The sequence below is a fragment of the Elephas maximus genome, chromosome 3 (genome assembly GCF_024166365.1).
Source record: "Elephas maximus indicus isolate mEleMax1 chromosome 3, mEleMax1 primary haplotype, whole genome shotgun sequence".
NCBI classification, from domain to species: domain Eukaryota; kingdom Metazoa; phylum Chordata; class Mammalia; order Proboscidea; family Elephantidae; genus Elephas; species Elephas maximus.
Window position 1 is genome coordinate 125753042 of NC_064821.1, and position 25611 is coordinate 125778652.

The 25611-nt window shown below is 36.7% G+C and overlaps 1 protein-coding gene across 2 annotated transcripts in view; it reads left to right on the top strand.

Annotated features, from left to right (window-relative positions):
* The window catches only part of MIGA1 (mitoguardin 1), a 109722-nt gene that overhangs the window by 52904 nt on the left and 31207 nt on the right, over positions 1-25611 (top strand). For both annotated transcript variants that reach the window (XM_049875610.1, XM_049875609.1), the window contains exon 8: positions 14505-14605. In XM_049875610.1, the coding sequence (XP_049731567.1) occupies positions 14505-14605 (101 nt within the window). The remainder of the gene's footprint in view (positions 1-14504; positions 14606-25611) is intronic.

Below are 25611 nucleotides of genomic sequence, written 5' to 3' on the forward strand. Positions count from 1 at the left end.
CCTATGTGTTGTGAGTCCTACCTCTATGATATTAATGAGGCAGGATTAGAGGCTATTATGTTAATGAGGCAGGACTCAGTCTACAAGATTAGGTTGTATATTGAGTCAATCTCTTTTGAGATATAAAAGAGAGAAGCGAACAGAGAGACATGGGACCTCTTACCACCAAGAAAGAAGTACTGGGAGCACAGCACATCCTTTAGACTAGGGGTCCCTGTGCTGAGAAGCTCCTAGACCAGGGGAAGATTGATGCAAAGACCTTCCCCAGAGCCGACAGAAAGAGAAAGTCTTCCCCTGGAGCTGACACCCTGAATTTGGACTTCTAGCTTCCTAAACTATGAGAGAATAAATTTCTCTTTGTTTAAGTCATCCACTTGTGGTATTTCTGTTATGGCAGCTCTAGATAACTAAGACACTGCCCATTAACATAAATTCACTGCCCCCTAACATTCCTATCTAATCTTTAGAGTTGCTGTCATCAATTTGATCCCATATAGACAGTTTCTAAAAGCGCATAATGCACAAGGCAGATTTTTTTTTACTAGTTAAGCTAAACTGCTGTTTGGTTTTAAGAGACTTCAGGGGATATTTTTGGTTTAAGTTTTGAAGATTATCTTAGTTTCAGGGGTTCATCCAGCCTTCATGGCTCCAGGCCCCTTTTGATCAGGATTATTTTATAGAATCTTCCATCAAAATGTTCAGTAATGGTAGCCAGGCACCATCCTTTTCTTCTGGTCTCATGGCAAAGGAGGCAGTTGTTCATAGAGGCAGTTAGCCACACATTCCATACCCTCCTTTTATTCCTGACTCTCCTTCTTCCATTGTTACTCCAAGTGAATAGAGGCTGATTCTTGGCCTTGGATGGCCCCTTGCAAGCTTTTAAGACTCTAGGCACTACACAGTGAACTTGGAGGTAGAACAGAGGCACTAAACATGTTATTAGGCCAAGTAACTGGGATGTCCCATGAAACCATGACCCTAAACCTACAAACCAAGAAACCAAATCCAATGAAGTTTTTAAAATTTACGTTTCATAATTGTTTATTGCTGGTATCTAAAATGTTGATTTTTGCATTTGAATGTTATCAACAACCCTTCTGACTCTCCTTAGTTCTACCACCAGTAATTTGTCATACGTTCTTTTTGATTTTCTAAATCATTACATAGAAAATGATAACATTTTCATTTTAGTTTCTCTCTTTCCAATCCTTAGGCCTTTTTTTTTTTTTTTTCCTTCACAATTACTTCTCTGGGTAGATTCTTGTAGCCTTTTTTACCTCTGAGGAGAGCTCTGTAAAAAGCAGGACCATAAGTTAGCTGTTGTTGTTGTTGTTAGTTGCCGTGGAGTCAGTTCTGACTCATGGTGACCCCAAGTGTACAGAGTAGAGCTGCTCCATGGCGTTTTCAAGGCTGTGATCTTTCAGAAGCGGATTGCCAGGCTGTCTTCTGAGATGCCTCTGAGTGGGTTCGAACTGCCAACCTTTTGGCTAATAGAGACTCTTGCTGTCCCACTATACCTAATCAAGGACTGTGTCCCTATTACTGTAGCCTCCCAGTAAGATAAAGCAGCATTAATGGCAAAGAGACTCATGAATACTGCTTGAGCAAATATAGCTTGAAAATCAGTTTGTGAGGATTTGTTTAATGGTTTACTGTATGTCTTGTGTGATGTGATTCAGATGAAATAAAGGTAAAAGATTCTGTCTTCAGGTTGCTATGGTCTGATTGGCCAGTTAAGACTTACTCTTATGAGGTGATTAGAAAATATAAGTATGTACCTCAATACTGAGATGTTTCTTAAAGCCCAAGTTCCTTCCACAAAGCAAAAGATCCTTCTTTTAACTTTTCCTCCCCACCTCCGTTCTTTCCCATACCTCACAACTGAAGTGTCCTCAGCCTGTTTAAGAGCCTAAGATAAGAACTTGAAAGTAAACAGATCTGGTTTGGGACAGGTGGGTTAGTTCTTTGACTGTCTGCTGGTATTTTCTGCTGAAATATCTGAATACCTATGAAATTCACTTGGAGACCCAAATATCAGTGAGTATCAGGTAAGAGGTATTGTTTTTCTTCATGATTACATTGTTTTTCCTTAAGAAGTAAGTAATTTTATAAGCTTTTAAAGTGACTGTAAACGGGTGATAGATTCACAAATGTTTGTTTTATTATTTTGATTCATAATACACATATATGCTGTATATGTAATTTTTGTAAATATCAATATTATGTAATAAATCATATATTTGTATCTTTTACATTAAGCAGAAACAGGTGTTATTGTCTGAATTACTTTGGTAAAAATTAGACTTTAGTTGGTCGCAACAACTAATGAGAGATTGGTGGTATATGGGATGAGAACCTAACACCAAGGAGTGGTTTATACTTGAAGAGATTTCTGTTATTGTCACATGTGTCATTACATGCTTTGGCAATTTATTTCAGTAACAGTACGTTCAGCAAACAAGAATATTCTTTACTTACTTTGGTTAGGCTATTTGGGCAGGACCAAGCTGCTGAATTTAATACCAGTTTAAAAATAAACCTGATTAACAGCAAATGAAGCTTGTTCACAGTTTCTTGGGGACATTATTTAATTGATATTGTTCACACTAATAAAGTTCAAGCCTATTATCCTACCAATGAAATACAAAAGAGAGAAGTTTTCTTCTAAATATAATTGGGCTTTATGATATTGTATGCTTATATTTTTTTGGTAAGACCTAGTATGTATTTGTAGCAGCAGTATTAACAGGAAGCTCTGAGGCCCTAAGTTTGATAAATGTTGTTTTTTTGGCTGAAGCAAAGGACTTTGAGATTCCTTTATACTGATGTGTAAGAACAAATTTAGGCCTTAAAAACAAACCAGGAATTTTTCTAGCTTAAAAGCATTGCTTTGCCTATTTCAGATATGTGTCTAGGCCCCTTCATAATCTATTTTTTGAACAGAACACTCATAGAATTTAGGTCTGGAATATTTATTTAACAAATATTTGATTGCCTAGTATATGTTAAACATGGTATAAGGCACAAGAGAAACAGAGATGAAGAAAAGTTCATCCCTGCTTTTAGGCAACTCAGCCTAGCTTTGGAGACAGGCATTAAAAAATTCTGGAGCACAGTAGTGTACTAAGGGCTGTAATAACATGTTTAACAAGTGCTGTGGAAACACCAAAGAAAGGAAAATAACTATTCATTGGGGGTTCAGGGAAGGCTTCACAGAAGGAATGACGCTTGAAAAAGACGGGCCACCAGGAAGACACTTGAGGAAGGGGCTTTCCAAGCAGAGGAAACAGCATGGATCAAGGTGCAGAGTGGTGCGTTCGTATGGAACTGCAAGTCGTTTGATATGTCTTGGGAACACAACAAATGTAGGAGAGTAGTGAGAGATGAATCTAGGAAGGTGGGCAGGAGATAAATCATGAAGCTCCTTATTTTGTACCTTTAGGTAAAAGGGAGCCACTGAGAATTATAAAAAGTCATAATCAAATCTATGTGTTTGAAGGAGGTTCTGGAACAGTGCCTGGTACAAATTAAGTATTTTATCCATTTTTTCTTTCAGCTCCTTTATGCATAGGATTTCATTAAGGCAGTGAGACATCATCTCAGGGAAAATTAGAGCTCTTTTCCAGCCTAGTACTGACTGCACAAATTCTCTGGCAGAGAATAAGAGAAGCTATAAAGTGGGACCTCCTGACCACTAGAGAGACGTTATGTTTATTTTTTTGGTAAGCAGCCAAATAGAACATTTAGAAATATTGAATGAGCTTGGCAGCAAGAGGAAATACCTCAGCCTATCATGTTGAGTCAAATGTCAGACAGTCCAGAGTTGATGCTTTAAGACCTTGTCCTCTTCCTTTCCTGCAGAATCACTGTGATTGGAGGATAAACTCCCTGAGGGTTTATTTTTAGGGATGACATGAATTATACGCTTAAGTTATACACTCAGACGTTTAAATATACAGACCGCAAATTACAGAACATAGGAGAAATTTGACCTAGTCATTTCCTCCCATTCATTAAGGTTCATCATCTTAATTAATTTTGAATTATTTAGTAATACCACAAGCTGGTATTATATGCAAGTCAAAATAGATTCAGAGATGAAAGTAGTATAATGAACACTGCTGGGATCCCAGAGACAAGGGAAATTCCTGATGCTTGCTTTTGCCTATTTTGTATTCATGTTAAGTCTTAGCTTGGGTCTCTAAGTCCAGCGCCTTCTCTAGCCCATACAGAGTCTTTGTATGATTTAGAAAAAGGTGCATCCTCTGGGCCATTGTGTCCCCTGGGGAAGGCACCTTTGTGCTAGGAAAAAGGTTCACGTTCTGGGAAGATACAGCCCCAGGATATGGGCTGGATTTCTGTCCCTGCTTGCTCCCTTGGCCAGATGTGTTTGTATAGTGTACAGAGTGACTAACTGTACCTAGTGGCCCTGTTAAAGTCTCTGTAACTGCAAACCTAACTTGACCCCTTAATTACTTCTTGCTCCACTTTGGGTTAACCCAGTCACTTCTTTCTTCTCATCCAAAAAGGTAGAAAATGGTGTTACTCATTTCGAATGTGAGTTGCCCCCATTTCCCTTTTCTTCTGTTGCTCAGTTTGTATTGGCAGCTGCATTTCCCAGTTAGGAATCACAGTTGTTATGTTGGCCAATCATGGTATATAAGAAGTTTTGATAAATAGGGAAGGCCAGAGGCAGCTGTAGTAGAAATCTCCTTTTTGGGTGCATGTCATTGTGTTGGGCTGTTTTGTTACATGTATTATCATTTTATGTAGGCAAAACTGTATGAGTAATAACTCATCAAGAACTGGCCAGTTTTCCTTTCTTTGTTTCAGTGGATTTCGTTGTTACTCTTTTCAGTATTAAGGCATATTGGGGGAAAAATCAAGAAAATGCAGTGTCTCAGTTCTCTTAGTTCTTTCACTCTCCAAAATTATATTGTTTCTAATTATGGTATTTGTCTTTATTCTTTCTCTCAAACTGTACTATAACATTTTAAAACAAATCAGGAAAAAACATTCCACAGTATGGATGGGGTGGATAGTCATATAAGATACACAAAGAGCAGAGGTAGTTTTCTAGAGGCTTGATTATTTAAACAGATTATAGCAGACTGTTTGGAAAATGGCTTGTCTTGCCGGCAGCAGGAACTTTTCCATTTTTAATAAAACCATAGAAAGGACAACGTTCCAAGACATATTTAAACTACTAAATTCATCTGGAGAATAGCTGCTGACATAAAAGTCAGATGACATTGAGACATTTGGCAGGCCTCCTCTTCTTGCTGGTGTTATAAAATCCCAGTGGACAGCCTGGATTTTAAAAGAAGAGTGGCATCTTTGGAATCTCCACTAGAGTCTGCTGAGGTTAAAATAGACCTGATGCCTTCTAAATGACAGAAAATAGAATGTGCCTAGGGATGGCAAAAATGAGACACATAGAAAACCTACTTGGATTGGTCTAAGGAAATAGATCCAGGGCTGAAGTGTCTTCTGTTTTCTTTCTTTTGTTCTTCTTTTTTTTTTTAACTTTGCGGGCAAATTCTGCTTTGGAAAAAAACTCGAGTAGTATGTGAATTATGGGATTGTGAAAGGAAGAAGCCTTGAATCCAGTCAGATTTTTGGCCTAAAATATGTAACTGTTTAGTTAAAAGTAAACATTATAGTGTCAGTGTTCTTCCAAGGAAGAACATAGTTTATATCTGTGCATGAATATTTTCAAAGTTCTGGGTGATTAAAAAAAAAAAAAAATTTTTTTTTTTTTTAAATTTTAGATTTCTTTACTTAAAATGTTGGGAAAAAAAAAGCTATTTCACCAGAGCCAATGTGGTAATTTATGGCTCATTTTTTAATTTTTAGTTACTCATTTATGTGGAATGCTTTCTTTTAGGCATTTACAAGGTTAATGATGATTCACCAAATGGCCTTAAGCTTAAGCTGCATATTTTAGGCTTACAAGAAAGTATCATAAGTTTAATGAATTTAGGGGCAAGGCAATTGAAACAAGAAATTTGGCAAGGCTTTAAGAACAAGTTAAAAAGTCGTATTACAGGCAAAATGACCCAGAGAAAATACATGACAGACACTTTAAAATAGAGATAACAGGTTTTATTTCTTTTATGTGAACAAATATTTAAGTGTTTATAGCATGTTCAGTGCCCTACTGAGAACCATAGGGGCCACCAGAAAAAGAAAGATGAGAAAGTCCCTCTACTCAGTTGCTCAGTTCAGCTGGGCGAACAGGTTGTATATTCAGGCAATAGTTAAATAAAAATACAGACAGTTTATTAAATGGTACACACTTACCTTTAACTAATATTAATAGCTAATATTTACTGAGTGTTTACTTTGAAATATTAACTCATTTAATCCTCACACAACTCTATTAGGTAGATCTTATTTCCATTTTACAAATGAGAAAACTGAAGCATGGAGCAGATACAAGAAACATGCCCAACGTTACACAGCTAATAAGTAGTAGAGTCATGATTTGTACCCAAGCTGTCGGCTTCCAGAACCCATGATTTTAATGCCTTTGCTATACTGCCTTACATAGAAGCAACAAATGTTCAGAGATGGGAGATATTATTGTGGTTAGGTAATTCTGGGAGAATGCTTGCAGTGAATAGTACTTTAACTGAGGATTAAAAGAAAATATTGGTTGCCTTTGTAGCATGAGGTAAGGGAGCAGAAGGAGACAGGTTTGTAGACTGGAGAAGAGGCAAGAGGAATGAAAGTCTTGAGTAAAGAATGTGTTGTTACTGGACGAATAGACACAGGGAACCTGAGCTAGAAAGGGGAAGTGTACTGTCACATTGTGGGAATTGCAACCGATGTCACAGAACAATATGTGTATAAATTTTTTAATGAGAAATTAACTTGACCTGTAAACATTCACCTAAAGCACAATAAAAAAAAAAAAGGTAAATAAAAGAATGCATCCTTGTGGTGGTGGTGGTGTTATTAGGTCCCGTTCACACTCAGAGCGACCCTATCTGTGTGCAACAGAATGAAACACTGCCTGGTCCTGAGACATCCTCATGATTGTTGTTCTGTTCAAACAACCAGCTTTTGATCTGTGTACAGGTTCCTCATGAGCTCAATTAAGTGTTCTGGAATTCCCATTCTTCACAATGTTATCCATAAATTGTTATGATCCACACAGTTGAATGCATTTGCATTGTCAACAGAACACAGATAACCATCCTTCTGGTATTCTCTGCTTTCAGCCAGGATCCAGCTGACATCCACAATGATACCCCTCATTCCATGTCCTTTTCTGAATCCGGCTTGAATTTCTGGCAGCTTCCTGTTGTTTTTTTTTCCTGTTGATGTACTGCTGCAGCCACTTTTGAATGATCTTCAGCAAAATTTTACTTGCGTGTGATATTAATGATATTGTTTGATAATTTCTACATTCTGTTGGATCGCCTTTCCTTGGAATAGGCATAAATATGGATCTCTTCCAGTCAGTTGGCCACATAGCTGTCTTCCAAATTTCTTGGCATAGATGAGTGAGCACTTCCAGTGGTGCATCTGCTTGTTGAAAGATCTCAATTGATATTCTGTCATTTCCTGGAGCCCTGTTTTTCACCAGTGCCTTCAGTGTAGCTTGGACCTCTTTCAGTACCATTGGTTCTTGATCATAGGCTATCTCCTAAAATGGTTGAACTTTGGCAAGCTCTTTTTAGTAAGTAGATTACTGAGTATTACTTCCATCTTCTTTTGATGCATCCTGTGTTATTTAATATTTTCCCTGTAGAATTCTTCACTATTGCAACTCGAGCCTTGAATTTTTTCTTCAGTTCTTTCAGCTTGAGAAATGCCAAGCATGTTCTTTCCTTTTGGCTTTCTATCTTCAGGTCTTTGCACATCTCATTATAGTACTTTGTCTTCTGTAGATGCCCTTTGAAATTTTCTGTTCAGCTCTTTTACTTCATCATTTCTTGTTTTCACTTTAGCTACTCTGTATTCAACAGCAACTTTGAGAGTCTCTTCTGATATCCATTTTTGCCTTTTCTTTCTTTCCTGTCTTTTTACTGACTTCTTGCTTTCTTCATGTATGATGTCTTTGATGTCATTCCACAACTCGTCTGGCCTTTGGTCATTAGTGTTCAATGCAATCAAATCTATTTTAGATACAGTCTCTAAATTCAGATGGGATATACTCAGGGTTGTGGTTTGGCTCTCATGGACTTGTTCTAATTTGCTTCAACTTCACCTTTAATATGGATATGAGCAATTGATGATCTGTTCCAGTCAGTCCCTGGCCTTGATCTGAATGATAATATTGAGCTTTTCCATTGTCTTTTTCCACAGGTGTAGTTGATTTGATTTCTGTGTGTTCCATCTGGCAATGTCCACGTGTATAGTTGCCGTTTATGTTGTTGAAAAACAGCATTTACAATGAAAATGTTATTAGTCTTGCAAAATTCTATCATGCTGCCTGCAGTGTTGTTTCTGTCACCAAGGCCATATTTTCCAACTACCATTCCTCCTTCTTTGTTTCAAACTTTCGCATTTTAATTGCTAGTAATTATCAATGCATCTTGATTGCATGTCTGATCAATTTCAGACTGCAGAAGGTGGTAAAAATGTTTAGTTTCTTCATCTTTGGCCTTAGTGGTTGCTGTAAATTTGAATAATAGTCATGTTAACTGGTTTTCCTTGTAGGCATGTGGATATTACGTTTCTGTCGGTATGTCCTACTGTGGTGGATTAAGTGTTGCTGTGATGCTGGAAGCTCTGCTACCGGTATTCAAATACCAGCAGGGCCACCCACGGTAGACAGGTTTCAGCAGAACTTCCAGACTAAGACAAGGAAGAAGGACCTGGCCGTGTACTTCTGAAAAAATTGGCCAGTGAAAACCTTATGAATCGCAGCAGACCATTGCCTGATATAGTGCTGGAAGATGAGCCCCTCAGGTTGGATGGCACTCAAAATATGACTGGGGAAGAGCTGCATCCTAAAAGTAGAGTCGTCCTTAATGATATGGATGTAGTCAAGCTTTCAGGACCTTCATTTGCTGATGTGGTGTGACTCCAAATGAGAAGAAACTGCTGCAAACATCCATTAATAACTGGAACGTGGAATGTATGAAGTATAAGTCTAGGAAAACTGGAAATTGTCAAAAATGGAATGAATAAAGATGTATATCCTAGGCATTAGTGAGCTGAAATGGACTGGTATTGGCCATTTTGAATCAGACAATCATATGGTCTACTATACCATGAATGACAAATTGAAGAGGAATGACTTTGTGTTCATTATCAAAAAGAAAATTTCAAGATTTATCCTGAAGTACAACTCTGTCAGTGATAGGGTAATATCCATACACCTACAAGGAAGACCAGTTAAAAGAATGTGTATAGCAGTAATAACAATTGCAGTGAAAATTATTTAACACTTATTTTCGTCAAGGACTGTGCCTCCACAAATCTCTTATTTAATCCTTGCAGCAGCTTTATGATGTCAGTATTAGTATCCCCAATTTGCTTTGAAAATAAGTAGCAGAGCTGGGATACAAATACTGACTGGCTGACTCCAAAGCCCAAGCTTTTGCTCACTGTATTACTCTATGGTAAGCACGAAGGAGCCCTGGTTGCAAATTGATTTGAATCTACCAGCCTCTCCTCAGGAGAAGAGACCTGATGATCTGCTCCCCTAAAGATTTCAGCTTACAAAATCCTTTGGAGCAGTTCTACACTGTCCTATAGGGTCACTATGAGTTAGAATCAACTCAACCTCACCCAACAACAACATGGCAAGGGGGAATATAGTGAATATACACTCTGTCAGAGCTAAGGGTTCTTTTTGTAATGAATAGAAAATAACATTGGATAGGTAGGGTGGACAGAGGTTATAGAAAGTTTTGAAAACCAGAGGTGCTATTGAAGATTTTGGTTAGAAAATAGCTTTTTTTTTTTTTTGGTTATTATTGTTTTACTTACAATAAAACATTCATTGCACATAATTAGGCTACTCTTGTCTAACACTTACATGTGTTAAATGAAATAAAATAATCTGTGAAAGCACTTAGCAGAGTTCCTGGGCACATAGTAGTCACTCAGAAAATGTGAGTTGAGTCTGAATCCTCAAAGAACTTGTACGTTCTTTGGATTATAGATAAGATATGGGACAGAAATGCTCTAGCAGTGCCGTCAAATAGAAATATAATGCAACCCACAGATGTAATTTTAAATTTTGTAATAGCCTAAAAAAAGTAAAAAGAAATTGGTAAAATTAGTTTTAATATATCTTCCTTAACCCAGAATATTGAAAATATAAATTATCATTTTAACATGTAATCCACATAAGTTATTAGAGATATTTTTAGTTTTTGGTACTCTGTCTTTGAAGTCCATTGTGTATTTCACACTGAAAGCACTTCTCAGTTCTTACCAGCCACATTTCATGTGCTCAGTAGGCACATGGTAGCTAGTGGCTACCATGGTGAACACCATAGCTTCATAGTTCAATATCATGAAGTCCAGTGTTAGATGACATGGGTTTGAATCCTGCCACTCCATTGCTTAACTGTATGAGTTTAAGCCAGTTACTTAATCTCTGTGCCTTGGCTTCCTGAGCTATAAAATGGGAAAAATATTAGTACCTATTTTAAAGGGCAGTTGTGAAAATTAAATGAGATTATGTATGTAAAGCACAGGACTTGTTATCTGGCAAATAGCAAGTGTGCAGTAACTGTTTATTTTAATTTCATCACACTTTTATTGTCATCATTAAATAGCAACCATCCCTCACTTTTTATGTCTTCTCCTTCCTGCAAGTGTTTTATTATCCCTGCCTAAATACCCCCACTTAGTATTCTAAACTAATCACTAAATAGAAAAGAAAGCTTGATAAGCTAGGAGAACAGAAGATTGCAAGTAGTATATGCTTGACACTTTACTCTGATACTGCTGCTGATAGCAGTAGTAGTAGTATTCTCTTACAAGGCGTACATAAATTATTTTCAGTTTGCTCTTACACTTAACAGACTCATTAACTCTTTTGACTCTTTGAACCGAGCAACTTTATAGATGCTTCATCAATTAGGGAATAAAATCAAAGTCTAATAAGAATATAACAGCTTCCTTGCCTGCTAGCATTGAAATACAGAAAGCCTTCTTTGTCTTAACCCTTTCTCCCTCCACCCCAAAGCTCTGATTGTACCTTTTCTGCTCTCAGTCATTTGGGGCCTAAATGTTATAGTCACTACTGTTTTCTTTCTTTCTATTTTTACCCTTAGAGGAAAGTGCACAAAACAAAATGTACAGTGATTTATCCACACTGTTGTGTAACTGTTACGTAGATCAAGAAATAAAACATTGCCAGATCCCCAGAAGGTCCCTTTGTGTTCCCTCCCGGTTAATACCCTCCCAACCACCCCAAAACTAACAACTAGCCTGATGCTTATACTAATTACTTTCTGGCTTTTCTTTATAGTTTTACCACCTAAGTTTGTAGCCCTGATCACTGTAGTTTAGTTTTGCCTATTTTGAACTTTATATGAATAAAAGCCTTCATATAACTCTTCTCTCAGTATATTGTGAGATTTTTCTGTGTTCTTGTATGTTGTTAGTTGCTGTTGAGTCTGTTCTGACTCGTGGTGACCTTATATATAACAGAATGAAAGCTTGTTTGGTCCTGTTCCATTTTCATAATGGTCGGTATATTTCAGTCTGTTGTTTTGGCTGTTGTGTCAATCCATCATTGAGAGTTTCCCTCATTTTTGATGACCCTCCACTTTACCAGCCGTGATGTCTTTATCTTGTGATTGGTCTTTTCCTGACCATTCTCTGCAATTAATTCACTTTAATTGTTGTGTAGTATTTAATTGTACAAATATACCACAATTTGTTTTTTTTCCATTTTGGGGCTGTTATGAACAGTGTTGTTATAAATGTGCTTGTGCATATAAGCATGCATTTCTATAAAACATACCCAAGGGAAGAATTACTGGGTCATAGAGAATGCAGTCTTGCACTTTGTAGATAATGCCAAACATTCCAAAGAGATTTTCCTAATTTTCATTTCCACCAGTGGTGTGTGAGTTTCCACTGCTGTACATTCTTGCCAAAAAAAAAATAGGAAATTTTAGTCATTCTCATAGGTATATAATGATATCTCATTGTGGCTTGAGCAGTTTTTCTGCTAAGAAATATTTGGTAAGAAGTTATCTGAAAGTATTGACTAAGACGAACCCTTTGATTTTCAGTTTTCCATGCTGTCCCTGTCTTTCAATACCTAATCAAGACTTGATACTTTTTTAAAAGAGTATTTTTAATTTTAATTGGATGCATAAAAGCAGTTAGTTTAGGATATTGCCCCAAATTCTTTCTTTATACTTTTTATTGGCTTATCTAAAAAACAGATGTATTATTTCTCTTCATAATTATTAAGCTGCCATTCCAGGAATCATAACAATCACTGATACAAGCGGTATGGTCTGTGGTTTATGGAGATAGATTTAATGAGTAAATGTCTCTGGTTCCCTCTGGAACTGAGCCATTTTTCTTTGTTAGTTTTTTTTTTTTTTAAATAAAGTACAGCCATGATAACTGATCTGGATGACATTGAATGGCTGGTTACTGTTGATTGTTTAAAGTAAAACAGACTTTTAACAGCTCATGGGTAATGTCTGAAAGGTAAAGTGACACAAGATAAATGTATGTGGTCTACTCTGAACTTAGCGAAAGGCATATGAAGCCAAGATTTCACTAAATTGACTTATAAATTAAATCCTGCTTTAAAAATACTTTGGTATAATGGAAGTTGTATTGTGTGTTTTTTGTTTTTTTGGTGCAATTAATACTAAGAATGGAAAATGTTTATGAAGATAAAGTTTTGAAGGTTGTAAATACCAATTACATTTTGTAAATAATTAATTTCTGAAGGTGCATGTTTGTATTTTTTTAAATAATAACATGCACTGAAAAGAGAATTATGGAAAAATTTTTGGAACATTAGAGTGTCCAAAAATGTCAGTTTTGTAGCTATTTATGAGAGTAAGACAATTACGTGGTTTTATTCTCAAGTTTAATGGAAAATTAAAAATTTCTTTAAAAACACCTGTTTCTTAAAATAATTTAACCTCAGATTTTGTCCCATTAATAGTCACTTTGTAGTAGAAGGACCTTAAGTTGACAAATTAGGTATTTTTAAAGGATTGAAGACAATTATAATTTAAAGTTGAAAGCTAAGTAGTTAAAATGTCAAATCTGGCCCCACCAAAAATAAAGTAGGAAAAAAATATGCTTCTCGTACGAGTGTTTTTGACACTTAATAGGAATGAACCATGTACCAATTTTGACTTTTTCTGTATTCTGCTTGGCAGAACTTAGAATATAATTGGTTGCAAAACTCTTTTGAGTTTAAAGTAAATGAATGGTTTGGATTTTTTAAAAAAACTATACTTCCTATATAGAGTTACAAATGTCTGTGTTTTCTGATATTCAAGGGTTTTAAACACAACTTAAAAGATTTCTGGTAAAGGTAATACACTTTATTTTGGGAAAAGTGATAGAATGGAAATTTGGATGAATGAAAGCCAAAGAGCCTTCTATTTCTTTTTGAGGAAGATGAAGTGTCTGACAGTTTTAACAGATTGAGAATCAAAATAAGAAAAATCTGTATGCATTTTGTTCTTTGCTTTTTCATTCTTGTGATGAATTTGAAGTATATGAATTGTTGGCTACAGTTTACTGATATGTGGGAACAAATATAGTATTTATTTGAAATTTTAACATTAACAATTAGATTCCTAATAATAATACGGAATGAGAGTCACACTCACATTCAGAATGTAAGAATGCTTAATAGGTAGCCTGTCTCAGTGTGGCCAGATTAACCATTTCTACATGTATTTAAACTTTTTCAGCCCTTTAAAATCTTTGGTGCAGTTACATTTGACCCTCATATAAGCAGAGTAAATATCAGAGACCTAGATCTGATTTATTTTCGCCCTTCAATTTTTTAAAGTCGGTCTTAAAGTCTGAAGAACTAACAAATATCTTCTCGAATTGTCTTAGTCAGCTTATCATAAATGACCAGCCAGACCATATTTTATATTATTAATTCAGTTGATTTGAATGCATCTAACCACTTCTTCCAGTTTGGACAAGGCCACACTTGTAACTAAATTGCTGTTTCAAACCAGCTCAGGTATTTGCTCATTTTACCATACGTGGTAGATAATCCAACTCCAGTTATTATATACCAATTTAAGTTGTTATATACTCAAAAGTCTTTTTAATCAAAAATTAATTTTAATCCTTTTTAAAATTAAAAAATGAATGTTTGCTGTATAGCACTTTTTCCTCTGCTTGGCAGTGTTTCAGAATCAGTTAGACAATGAATTCACTTTGAGAGTCTTGTCAGATTATATCACATTAATTTGTATTGCTTTCCTTTTAGATCCCAAGAGTCTAAATAAACAGTGGAGTAAAGATAAAATCTGTAGAATATGAAATATCAGTTTCTGAACTTTTCATCTTTTACTTTTAAGATAAAGATTCAGATATCACCGTGAAGGAGAATGTAAGTGACTTTGGCCTGCGAGACACTTTGAACATTGCATCAGCCGATTTATTTGCTTCAGCTGCAGAGGTAGGGCATCCATGTTCCTAATGAGGATTTCTCTTTCTTTTTCAGCTGGAGAGTCCAGTGTTAATATTATGCTGTAATTCAGTTCAGTAGTCATTTACTTAGCCTGTGCCATGTGGTAGACACCAGGAATACAAAGATGAATATAACATAGTCCCTTCCTGCAAGAGCTTATAGTCTCTTCAGGGAGGTGAACATGTAAATATATACTTTAGATGAGCACTTTTATATTCTGTAGATTATGAGTGAGGCATATAAATTAGCATCTTTATGGAAAGCAATTTGTGATCTTATATCAAGAGCCTTAAAAAGTGCTCAGATTCTTTAGTTCAGAAATGGTAAATTCTAGATATTTGTTCCAACAAGTGATCAGATTCAAAGATTTGTATTTGAAAGTATTCAGTTTTTTAATTTATTTATTTGTGATAAAATATATATAACAGAATATTTGCCGTTTCAACAATTTTTATGGGTATACTACTCAGTGGTATCAATTAGATTCACCATGTTCTGTAAACATCACCATTGTTCCAAATTTTTTTTATCACTGTTCACAGAAACTCTGTACCTCTTAAGCAGCAGCTCCCTATTTCCCCCTCCCATCTGTCCCTAGTAACCACTAATAAACTTTGGTCTCTATGTATTTGCCTATTCTAGACATTTCGAATAAGTGGGATCATACAATATTTGTCCTTCTGTGTCTGGCTTTTTTCATTCAGCATGATGTTTTCAAAGTTCATCCATGTGAAAACATGTATCAAAACTTCATTTCTCTTTATGGCTGAAAAATATGCCATTGTGTGGCTGTACCACACTTTGTTTATCCACTCCTATGTTGATGGACACTTGGGTTGTTTCTACCTTTTATCTCTTGTAAGGAGTGCTTCAATGAACATGATGTATAAGTATCTGTTTGCATCCCTGCTTTCAACTTTTTGGGTATATACCTACGAGTGGGATTGCTGGGTCATATGGTAATGCTGTTTAACTTTTTGAGGAACTGCCAAACTGTTTTCCACAGCTGCTGCACCTTTTTATAATCTGCCCGCAGTGAATAAGAGTTTTAGTTTTTCCACTTCCACACCAATACGGGTTATTTTCCAATTTTCTGATAATAGCCCTCCTAGTGGGTGTGAAGTGGAATCTCATGGTTTTGATTTGCATTTCTCTACTGGCTAACGAAGACCCTCAACAAGCTGAATTGACACAGTGGCTGTAACAGTGGGCTGAAGCATAACAACAATTGTAAGGATAGCACAGTAACAGACAGTGTTTCATTCTTTTGTGGATAGAGTTGCTGTTAGTTGGAACTGACTTCACAGTACAACAACAATGGCTAACAAAAAAGGAGCCTTGTTGGTGCAGTGGTTAAAGTGCTCAGCCGCTAACTGAAAGGTCAGCAGTTCAAACCCACCAGCCACTCTGTGGAGGAAAGATGTAGCATTCTGCTTCCGTAAAGATGACAGCCTTGGAACTCTATGGGGCAATTCTACTCTGTCCTATACGGTCACTGTGAGTCAGAATCGACTCAACAGCCGCAGTTTTTTGGGGGAATGACTAATGATGTTGAATATCTGTTCATCTGCTTGTTGGCCGTTTGTGTATCTCCTTTAGTGAAATGTCTATTTGGGTTCTTTGCCCATTTTTTGATTGGGTTATTTGTTTTTTTGATGTTGAGTTGTAGGAGTTCTTTATGTAGTCTAGATATTAAACCTTTATCAGATATACTGTTTCCAAATATCTCCTCTCATTTTGTAGGTTGTCTCTTCACTTCGTTGATAAAGCCCTTGGATGCACAAAAAATTTTAATTTGGTTGAAGTTCAATTTTAATTTGGATGAAGTTCAATTTTAATTTGTATTAATACTTAATTTGAAATATAGAGCTATAAACATGTTCTCAGTAATTTTTCATGATGTGAGAAAATACATATGTTAAGCGAAAAGAGTAAGTTGTAAAGCTTTTGATAGAGTATGATTACAGTTTTGTAAAAAGAAAAAAAGAGAAATGTATGTGGTATATTATGTAAGTATATAGGCAGAGAAAAACAGGCTAGATAATAAATGTACTAATGTATAAACAATGGTGATCACTGAATTATAAGTTCATGTGTAAATTGTCTTCTACTGAGATTTAAATTTTGTACCCAAAGAGAGGATGCTTACAAAGTAGTCATCTTTTTTACAATGTTTTTCTACTTAAAACAACTTTAGAAATTGCATATGGCCAATTTTATTTTAAAATACTTCAATTTTTATGGTAGATTTTGGATATTAGATTCTGTTTGTTTTTCCTTCATGTAAATAGTACCACCCATCTATATCTAATGTGTGGATTTGTTCTATAGGGTGAAAATCTTTATTATTCTAATACCCTGTACTCTAAGTCTTGATTCTGCCTTTTTAAAAGTAGTACTGATCCATCATCTTCCATCCTCTCGAGTTTTTTTCTGTGTGTGTACAGTGATGTGATGTTTAACATCCATAATACATTCTGTGAAATAGGAAGTTATGTGATTTGGACGCTGCGCGAGCACCATATTACAGATGAAGGTCCTTTTAGGCATTCACTTCCAGAATAAGGAGGTTTCTTCCATATTAAAAATTTGCTGGGGCAAATAACCTCTCTCTGCAGTTCGTTTATATAAGGTTTCAACAAATTCTGCTGCTGCCTTTGCATCGGCACTCACAGACTCATCACTCACTTTCACATTATGCAAAGAAAAATATTGTTTGAAATGTTCGAGCCACCAAAAGCTAGACTAAACACTAAGTCTGGTTCTGCTTTTTCTTTAAGCATCTCAAACAAGCTTTGTTCCTTAGCAGTGATTGTCAGCATGCTGAGAGGGATTCACTTTTGTGTTTGGTCTTCAGTCCACATCATTAGCAATTTCTGCACATCCGATATAGGTCCCTCTTGCATTTTCATTAGCCTTGTAGGTTTCAGTGGACCTGATCCTTTAACAGCTTGGGGAATTTTTTTCTTTGTTTTTTGAGGACTGTCATGACTGTCTTAATCCACTACGTCCCATTCTCTAATCAGGATTTCTGAACTCTATCATAACCTTAGGAGCCCTGCTGGCGCAGTAGCTCGGTTGCTAACCAAAAGGTCTGTGATTTGAATCCACCAGCTGCTCCTTGGAAATCCTGTGGGGCAGTTCTACTCAGTTCTGTAGAGTCGCTGTGAGTCTGAATGGAGTAAACGGCAACAGGTTTTTCTTTTTTTTTATTATAACCTTGTGGGACCATGGACATATGTGCAGTCAGACATTGCCTGAACAGACGTTATACAGTACATGTCTGTATATTTTAGTCATTGCTCACAGTATCATCTCCTGAACTGTTTACATTTTTTTATTGTGCTTTAGATGGTTTTACAGAAACTAGTTTGTCATTAAACAATTAATATGCATATTGTTTTGTGACATTGGCTATCCACCCCACCACATGTCAACATTCACCTCTTCTCGACCTTGGGTTTCCCCTTACTAGCTTTCCTGTCCCCTCCTGCCTTCTTGTCCTTGCCCCTGGGTTGGTGTGCCCATTTAGTCTCGTTTTGTTTTATGGGCCTGTCTAATCTTTGGCTGAAGAGTGAACCTCCGAAGTGACATCAGCACTGAAGTAAAAGGGAGTCTGGAGGCCATACTGTTAGGGTTTCTCCAGCCCTGTCAGACCAGTGAGTCTGGTCTTTTTTTGTGAGAGAGAATTTTGTTCTATATTTTTCTCCAGCTCTGTCTGGGACCCTCTATTGTCATCCCTGTCAGAGCAGTCAATGGTGGTAGTCAGGCACCATCTGGTTGTGCTGGACTCAGCCTGGTGGGGGCTGTGGTAGTTGTGGTCCATTAGTCCTTTGCACTATTCTTTCCCTTCTGTCTTTGGTTTTCTTCATTCTCCCTTGCTCCAGATGGGGTGAGACCATTGGAGTACCTTAGATGGGCACTTAGAAGCTTTTAAAAGCCCAGACGCTACTCACCAAAGTAGGATGTAGAAAATTTTCTTTATCAGCTATGCTATGCCGATTGAGCTAGATGTCCCCTGTGAATTGTTTACATTTTTCCATATATTTTTGGATTTGGGAGTTTTATATAGACAGAATATATCCATTTGTTCCATGGGAGCATCATTTACTCTTCCTTTTACTGTTTATATGTAGACATGTTTATCTCTCTGTTCTGTAATGTCCAAGATGGTTTGTAAGAAGAGGAATTGCTATTCACTTTGCATTATTTCTCTTGTGAGGAACAATATATCTAAATGTATGAAAGTTTCTTTCTTATAAGCAACTCTAAGAAATACTTTGCCAAGTGTTCACTGTACTCACTCTAAATTTATTGTTTAAATTTCAAAAGTTCAGGAAATTAAAAAAAATCCTTATCAGAAACAGAACATATGAATATTCATAAGAAGAGCTCTATTTCCCAAAACGTTTTAGGAATACTTCTGAGGTGTAAGTGTGTGATCTCAGAATGTGAATGTTCCAAGTAAACTCTTTTCTGCTGTAAGAAATACTTGCTAAAATATTTTAATTGTATTTACTATATGCTCAGCACTTACATTACAGGAAAGTATTTTAATGAGGAAATTTATTAAGAAAATAAAATCAGAACTCTTTGGGAAGTTTAACAGTTTTTGATCATTTGAAAGCTTTATTCAGAATTACCAGAAAGATTTCTTGCCTATTTAGATGAAGACAATACCTGTCATAGGCTTTTCTCTAAGATAGGTCAGTTATTTGTGACAGAAATTGACAAGATTTTCCTATATAAGCTTTGTCAAACATTGGTTTGGAACCATAGTCTTTTTCCTGAAAAGTCTTTTCTTTTGTAGCAGCCTTATTATTTACATACCATAAAATTCATCCTTTTAAAGTGTACAATTCAGTGACATTTAGTATATTCACAGAGTTTTGCCATCATCACCTCTTTCTAATTCCATTACATTTTCATCACCCCAGAAGGAAATCCCATACCCACTGGCAGTCACTCTCCATTCCCCCCTACCTCTTAGGCCCTAGCAACCACTAATCTTTTTTGTCTTGAAAGATTTTCCTATTCTGAACGTTTCATATATATAAAATCATACGATATGTTGTCTTTTGTGTTTGGCTTCTTTCACTGAGTATAATGTTTTCAAAGTTTGAAGTGACTTTTTAATCTTAGGTTACCACTATATTGTATTCTTCTATCCCTTCTCTCTGTTAAAGAAATTGTCATTTAATAGGTAGAAACTAATATTGCAGAGAGATTAGTTTTTAGCTACAGATTCAATTTTTCTTAGAATTATCACTCTGAAGTGTGCCTGTGTATTTAATATATAAATTATAGAATCTTTTTTTAAAGAGAAAACTCTATTTCTTTTTATTATTATTATCGTGTTTTTGCTGAAAGAAAATTTATATATTAAATACACAGGCACACTTCAGAATTATCACTCTGAAGTGTGCCTGTGTATTTAATATATAAATTATAGAATCTTTTTTTAAAGAGAAAACTCTATTTCTTTTTATTATTATTATTGTGTTTTTGCTGAAAGAAAATTTTATTTCTTATAATTAGTGTACTTTAAAAAGAAAATCAGTTGCCAGGTGAGTTGACTCTGACTCATGCTGACTCCATGTGTGTCAAGGGTAGAACTGTGCCCCATGGGGTTTTCAGTGGCTGATATTTTGGAAGTGGATCACCAGGCCTTTCTTTAGAGGTGGCTCTGGATAGACTTGAACCTTCAGCCTTTTGGTTAGCAGCCAAGCACATTAAGCGTTTGCAACACTCAGGGTCTCCTAATATCCCTCTACTTATACTCTAAATGGAAGCTTGGAATGCTTTTGCTATAGCCATCTCTGACTTGACAGCAGTTGTTTGTGGCAATCCAGAATAATATACAAAGTGATAAGGGTAAACATTTAGAATCATCATAATCTGAAAAGAGAGGGCTCCATCTACTATTTAAAATTTCTCTTCACTTTCTCAAATTATCTTATTTCTTCTTTGGTCAGGTTTGTCTGTTTATCTTGCACTTTCATTCTTGTGCTGATGGTTTTCTTTTTAAATTTGAAAGCTTAAGAGGTGACTGCATTGGTTTTTCTTAGATTATGCCGGTTTGCATACTGTTTTATGTGTTTGTCTTTCTTATGTATAGACAAACAGGAAGGCCCACGGGGCTCAGTTGACTTCTTTGAAGCTTGTTAACTGGCAAGCTTTTCTTTGGGATGAGTTGTCTGGAAATCACTCTTCTGAGGCAGAGGGCACTTGGATTTGAATGAAGGCTCATCACTGCCCCTAGTAGACTTACTCTCCCCACAGAATTTAAACAGGTTTGCTTTTGTTTGTTTGTTTTGTTTAAATAGTTTTTAAAGAGAAATGTTCTCTGGTTAAAAATTTGTTTTTCTACCAACCTGCCTACTCAAGGATAAAGGAAAGGGGTAGGGAGGAGTAGGATGGGATGTGGGACTGTTACAGTTGTTTTGGAGGCAGATTTTCACGTAACCTCCTATTCTCGGTTCCTCTTCTTCAGTCTTGCCGTCATACTTCCCAATTCCAGGCCTAGTGTTCCTTGAGGCTCTGGGTATGATGCCAGTGTCTCCTCCTCGACTGTGTGAACTTATTCTGGGCTATGACTTCCTCATCTGTTTCATCTGTGCACACAGTTCCATTTACTTTTCATTTTTTGGAAATTTGTATGTCTGTCTTCTGCTCTTACTGTTTCCAATAGCTGGTAAACAAATTACCCCAAAACTTAGTGGCTTCCAAAAACAATAAACATTTGTGATCTAATTGTGTTTGTGTGTTAGGAATTTGGGAGTAAATTAGCTGGGTGGCTCTGGTCTGAAGTCTTTTGTGAAGTTGTAGTCAAGATGTTGACTGGGGTTGCAGTCATCTGAAGGCTTGTCTAGGGCTGGAGGATATGCTTCCAAGATAGCTCACAGGAATGGCAAGTTGGTGCCTCCTGTTAGCAGGAGACCTTAAGTTTCTCACCACGTGGACTTCTCCATATGACTACTTGGGTACGTTCATAACAGGGCACCTGGCTACCCACAAAGGGAGTGATCCAAGACAAGAGCAAGTGAAAGCAATGACTGTTATGACCTAGCCTCAGAAATCACATTCCATCATTTCCACAATATTAACACAACATTGGTTACACAGGTTAGCCCTATTCAGTGTAGGATGGGGTAGTATGAGTACCAGGAAGAAAGAATCATTGAGGGCCATCTTGGAAGGTGAGTATTAGGGATTTATTCTCTTTTTTACTTATTTTCTATTAGTAAGTGAAAGTAAGTGAGAGGACACAAACAAGTAACAGCCTGCTTTCTTTAATTGTCTTAGTTTCTGAGTGCTGCTATAACAGAAATACCACAAATGGGTGGCTTTAAAGAACATAAATTTATTTTCTCACAGTTCTAGAGCTAGAAGTCCAAATCAAGGTCTCAGCTGTGTTGATTCCTTCCCTGCCAGTAGCCCCAGGCATTCCGTGGCTTCTTAGAGATCCTCACATGGCTTTTGTCTTCCTCAGTATGCACTTGCTTGTTCTTTGTCAATGCTACTCTTTGTAAACTCAGAAGTGATTTGGTTTAGGATCTTCCCTACACTGGTATGACCTCAATTAACTGATTGTATTAGATTAGATTGCATTATGGAAGATCATTACATTAGATTAGATTACATCCACAGGTATAGGGGTTAGGATCCCAACACATATTTTTGGGGGGACACAGTTCAATCCATAACAAACTGTAACTCCTATTTGTCATTTCAGATGGTTGATTGAAAGGAAAATATAAACATGTGAAAAATTTTCCCTATTAATTTGAACTTAGCTTATTTCATGCCCCTACTAATAATAGTTTCAGAACTTTAGACGTTTCTTTCATGGTTGTTCAGAGGCCCTTCCTTATCTGGACTAATGGACTAGAGCTTTTAAAAATATTACTTCACATTCAGCAAAATCAGTACCTGCAAAGGAAGATAAGGCCCAGTCCCTTGCCACCTTGTGGAGGGCAAGAGAAGTAACTTAGGGTGTTTGAAGTCTTGAGCTAACTCTGAAACATGGTTTTCACTAGTTACTTCATCTGTAGGATTTATTTATCTTGTCTGTTTTTTGTTGTTATTGATTTGTTTAATTTCTTCTATGGTCATTTTTATGGTACTTGTGAAATATGGGAGATAACTCATAAGGTGGGATGATGGTTTGGTATAAACCAATATATTACTTTTCTTTTTGCAAATACTAAAATTAGCCTTTGAAATGTGCCCTTTTGAAGGAAAGAATAAATTTAGAAACAATATCAAGTTTCAGGTAGCAAAAAAGACTCTTTTTCATGGTAAATTGCAAGTTTATATATGCTGGGATTAAACCATATTACTGACCTCTGCTTCTGAAGTAACATGCCAGCTCTAGATAAATATTAATCTTTTTCTGAACCCTTCTAAAAAGTTTTTGGGAATTTTGTCAAAAATTTCTTTCTGCAAGATTTATTCTAAAATGAGAATTTAGACCAACATTTTAGTGATTTGCTTTTTGTTTTAAAAAATTTTTTTATTGTGTTTTTAGTGAAAGTTTACAAACCAAGTCAACCTCTCATACAAAAACCTATATACACCTTGCTATATACTCCCAGTTGCTCTCCCTCTAATGAGACAGCACACTCCTTCCCTCCACTCTATTTTCGTATCATTCGGCTAGCCTCTAACCCCCTTTCCCCTCTCATCTCTTCTCCAGGCAGGAGCTGCCAACATAGTCTCACGTGTCCACCTGATCCAAGAAGCTCACTCTTCACCAGAGTCATTTTCTATCCCATAGTCCAGTCCAATCCCTGTCTGAAGAGTTGGCCTTGGGAATGATTCCTGTCCTGGGCTAACAGAAGGTCTGGGGACCATGACTGCTTTTAGTCTCAGTCAGACCATTAAGTCTGGTCTTTCCATGAGAATTTGAGGTCTGCATCCCACTGCTCTCCTGCTCCCTCAGAGGTTCTCTGTCATGTTCCCTGTCAGGCCAGTCATTGGTTGTAGCTGGGCACCATCCAGTTCCCCTGGTCTCAGGCTGATATAGTCTCTGGCCTATGTGGCCCTTTCTCTCTCCTGGGCTTATAATTACCCTGTGTCTTTGGCACTCTTCACTCTCCCCTGCTCCAGGTGGGTTGAGACCAATTAATGTATCCTAGATGGCCGTTTGCTAGTGTCTAAGACCCCAGACGCCACTCTCCAAAGTGGGATGCACAATGTTTTCTTAATATATTTTATTATGCCAGTTGACCTAGATATCCCCTGAAACCATGGTCCCCGAACCCTGCCCCTGCTACGCTGGCCTTCGAAACACTCAGTTTATTCGGGAAACTTCTTTGTTTTTTGGTTTAGTTCAGTTGTGCTGACCTCTCCTGCATTGTGTGTTGTCCTCCCCTTCACCTAAAATAGTTTTTATCCCCTCTCCCTCCCTCCCTCCCCGCTCTCACAGCCATCAAAGAATATTTTCTTCTCTGTCTAAACTGTTTTCTGAGTTCTTATAATAATGGTTGCATACAATATTTGTCCTTTTGCAGCTGACTAATTTCACTCAACATGATGCCCTCCAGATTCCTCCACACTACAAAATGTTTCACGGATTCATCATTGTTCTTTATCAATGCATAGTGTTCCACTGTGTGAATATACCATAATTTATTTATCCATTCATCTGTTGATGGGCACCTTGGTTGCTTCTGTCTTTTTGCTGTTGTAAGCAGTGCTGCAGTGAACATGGGTGTGCATATATCTGTTCATGTAAAGGCACTTATTTCTCTAGGATATATTCCAAGGAGTGGGATTGCTGGATCGTATGGTAAGTCTATTTCTAGCTTTTTAAGGAAGCATCAATTGATTCCAAAGTGGTTGTACCATTTTATGTTCTGACAAGCAGTGTGTAAGTGTTCCAGTCTTTCCACAACCTCTCCAGCATTTATGATTTTGTGTTTTTGGGATTAATGCCAGCCTTGTTGGAGTGAGATGAAATCTCATTGTAGTTTTGATCTGCATTTCTCTAATGGCTAATGATCGTGACCATTTCCTCATGTATCTGTTAGCCACCTGAATGTCTTCTTTAGTGAAGTTCCTGTTCATATCGTGAACATTGCTTCATGTATCTGTTAGGTACCTGAATGTCGTCTTCAGTGAAGTGCCTGTTCATATCCTTTGCCCATTTTCTAATTGGGTCATTTGTCTTTTCGTAGTTGAGTTTTTGCAGTATCATGTAGATTTTAGAGATCAGAGGCTGATCAGAAATGTTATAGCTAAAAACTTTTTCTCAGTCTGTAGGTAATCTTTTTACTCTTTTGGTGAAGTCTTTGGATGAGCATAGGTGTTTGATTTTTAGGAGCTCCCAGTTATCTAGTTTTTCTTCTGCATTGTTAATAATGTTTTGTATACTGTTTATGCCAGGTATTAGGGCTCCTAGAGTTGTCCCTATTTTTTCTTCCAAGATCTTTATCGTTTTAGATTTTACATTTAGGCCTTTGATCCATTTTGAGTTAGTTTTTGTACGTGGTGTGAGATATGGGTATTGTTTCATTTTTTTGCAGATGGATATCCAGTTATGCTAGCACCATTTGTTAAAGAGACTGTCTTTTTCCCATTTAACTGACTTTGGGCCTTTGTCAGATATCAGCTGCTCATATGTGGATGGATTTATATCTGGATTCTCAATTCTATTCCATTGGTCTATGTATCTGTTTTTGTACCACTACCAGCCTGTTTTGACTACTGGGGTGGTATGTTGTTCTTGTTGTTGTATAATAGATTTTAAAATCAGGTAGAGTGAGGCCTCCCCCTTTGTTCTTCTTTTTCAGTAATGCTTTACTTATCCAGGGCCTCTTTCCCTTCCATATGAAGTTGGTGATTTGTTTCTCCATCTCATTAAAAAATGTCATTGGGATTTGAATTGGAATAAACATTGTATCTATACATGGTTTTTGGTAGAATAGACATTTTTGCAATGTTAAGGCTTCCTATCCATGAGCAAGGTGTGTTCTTCCACCCATGTAGGT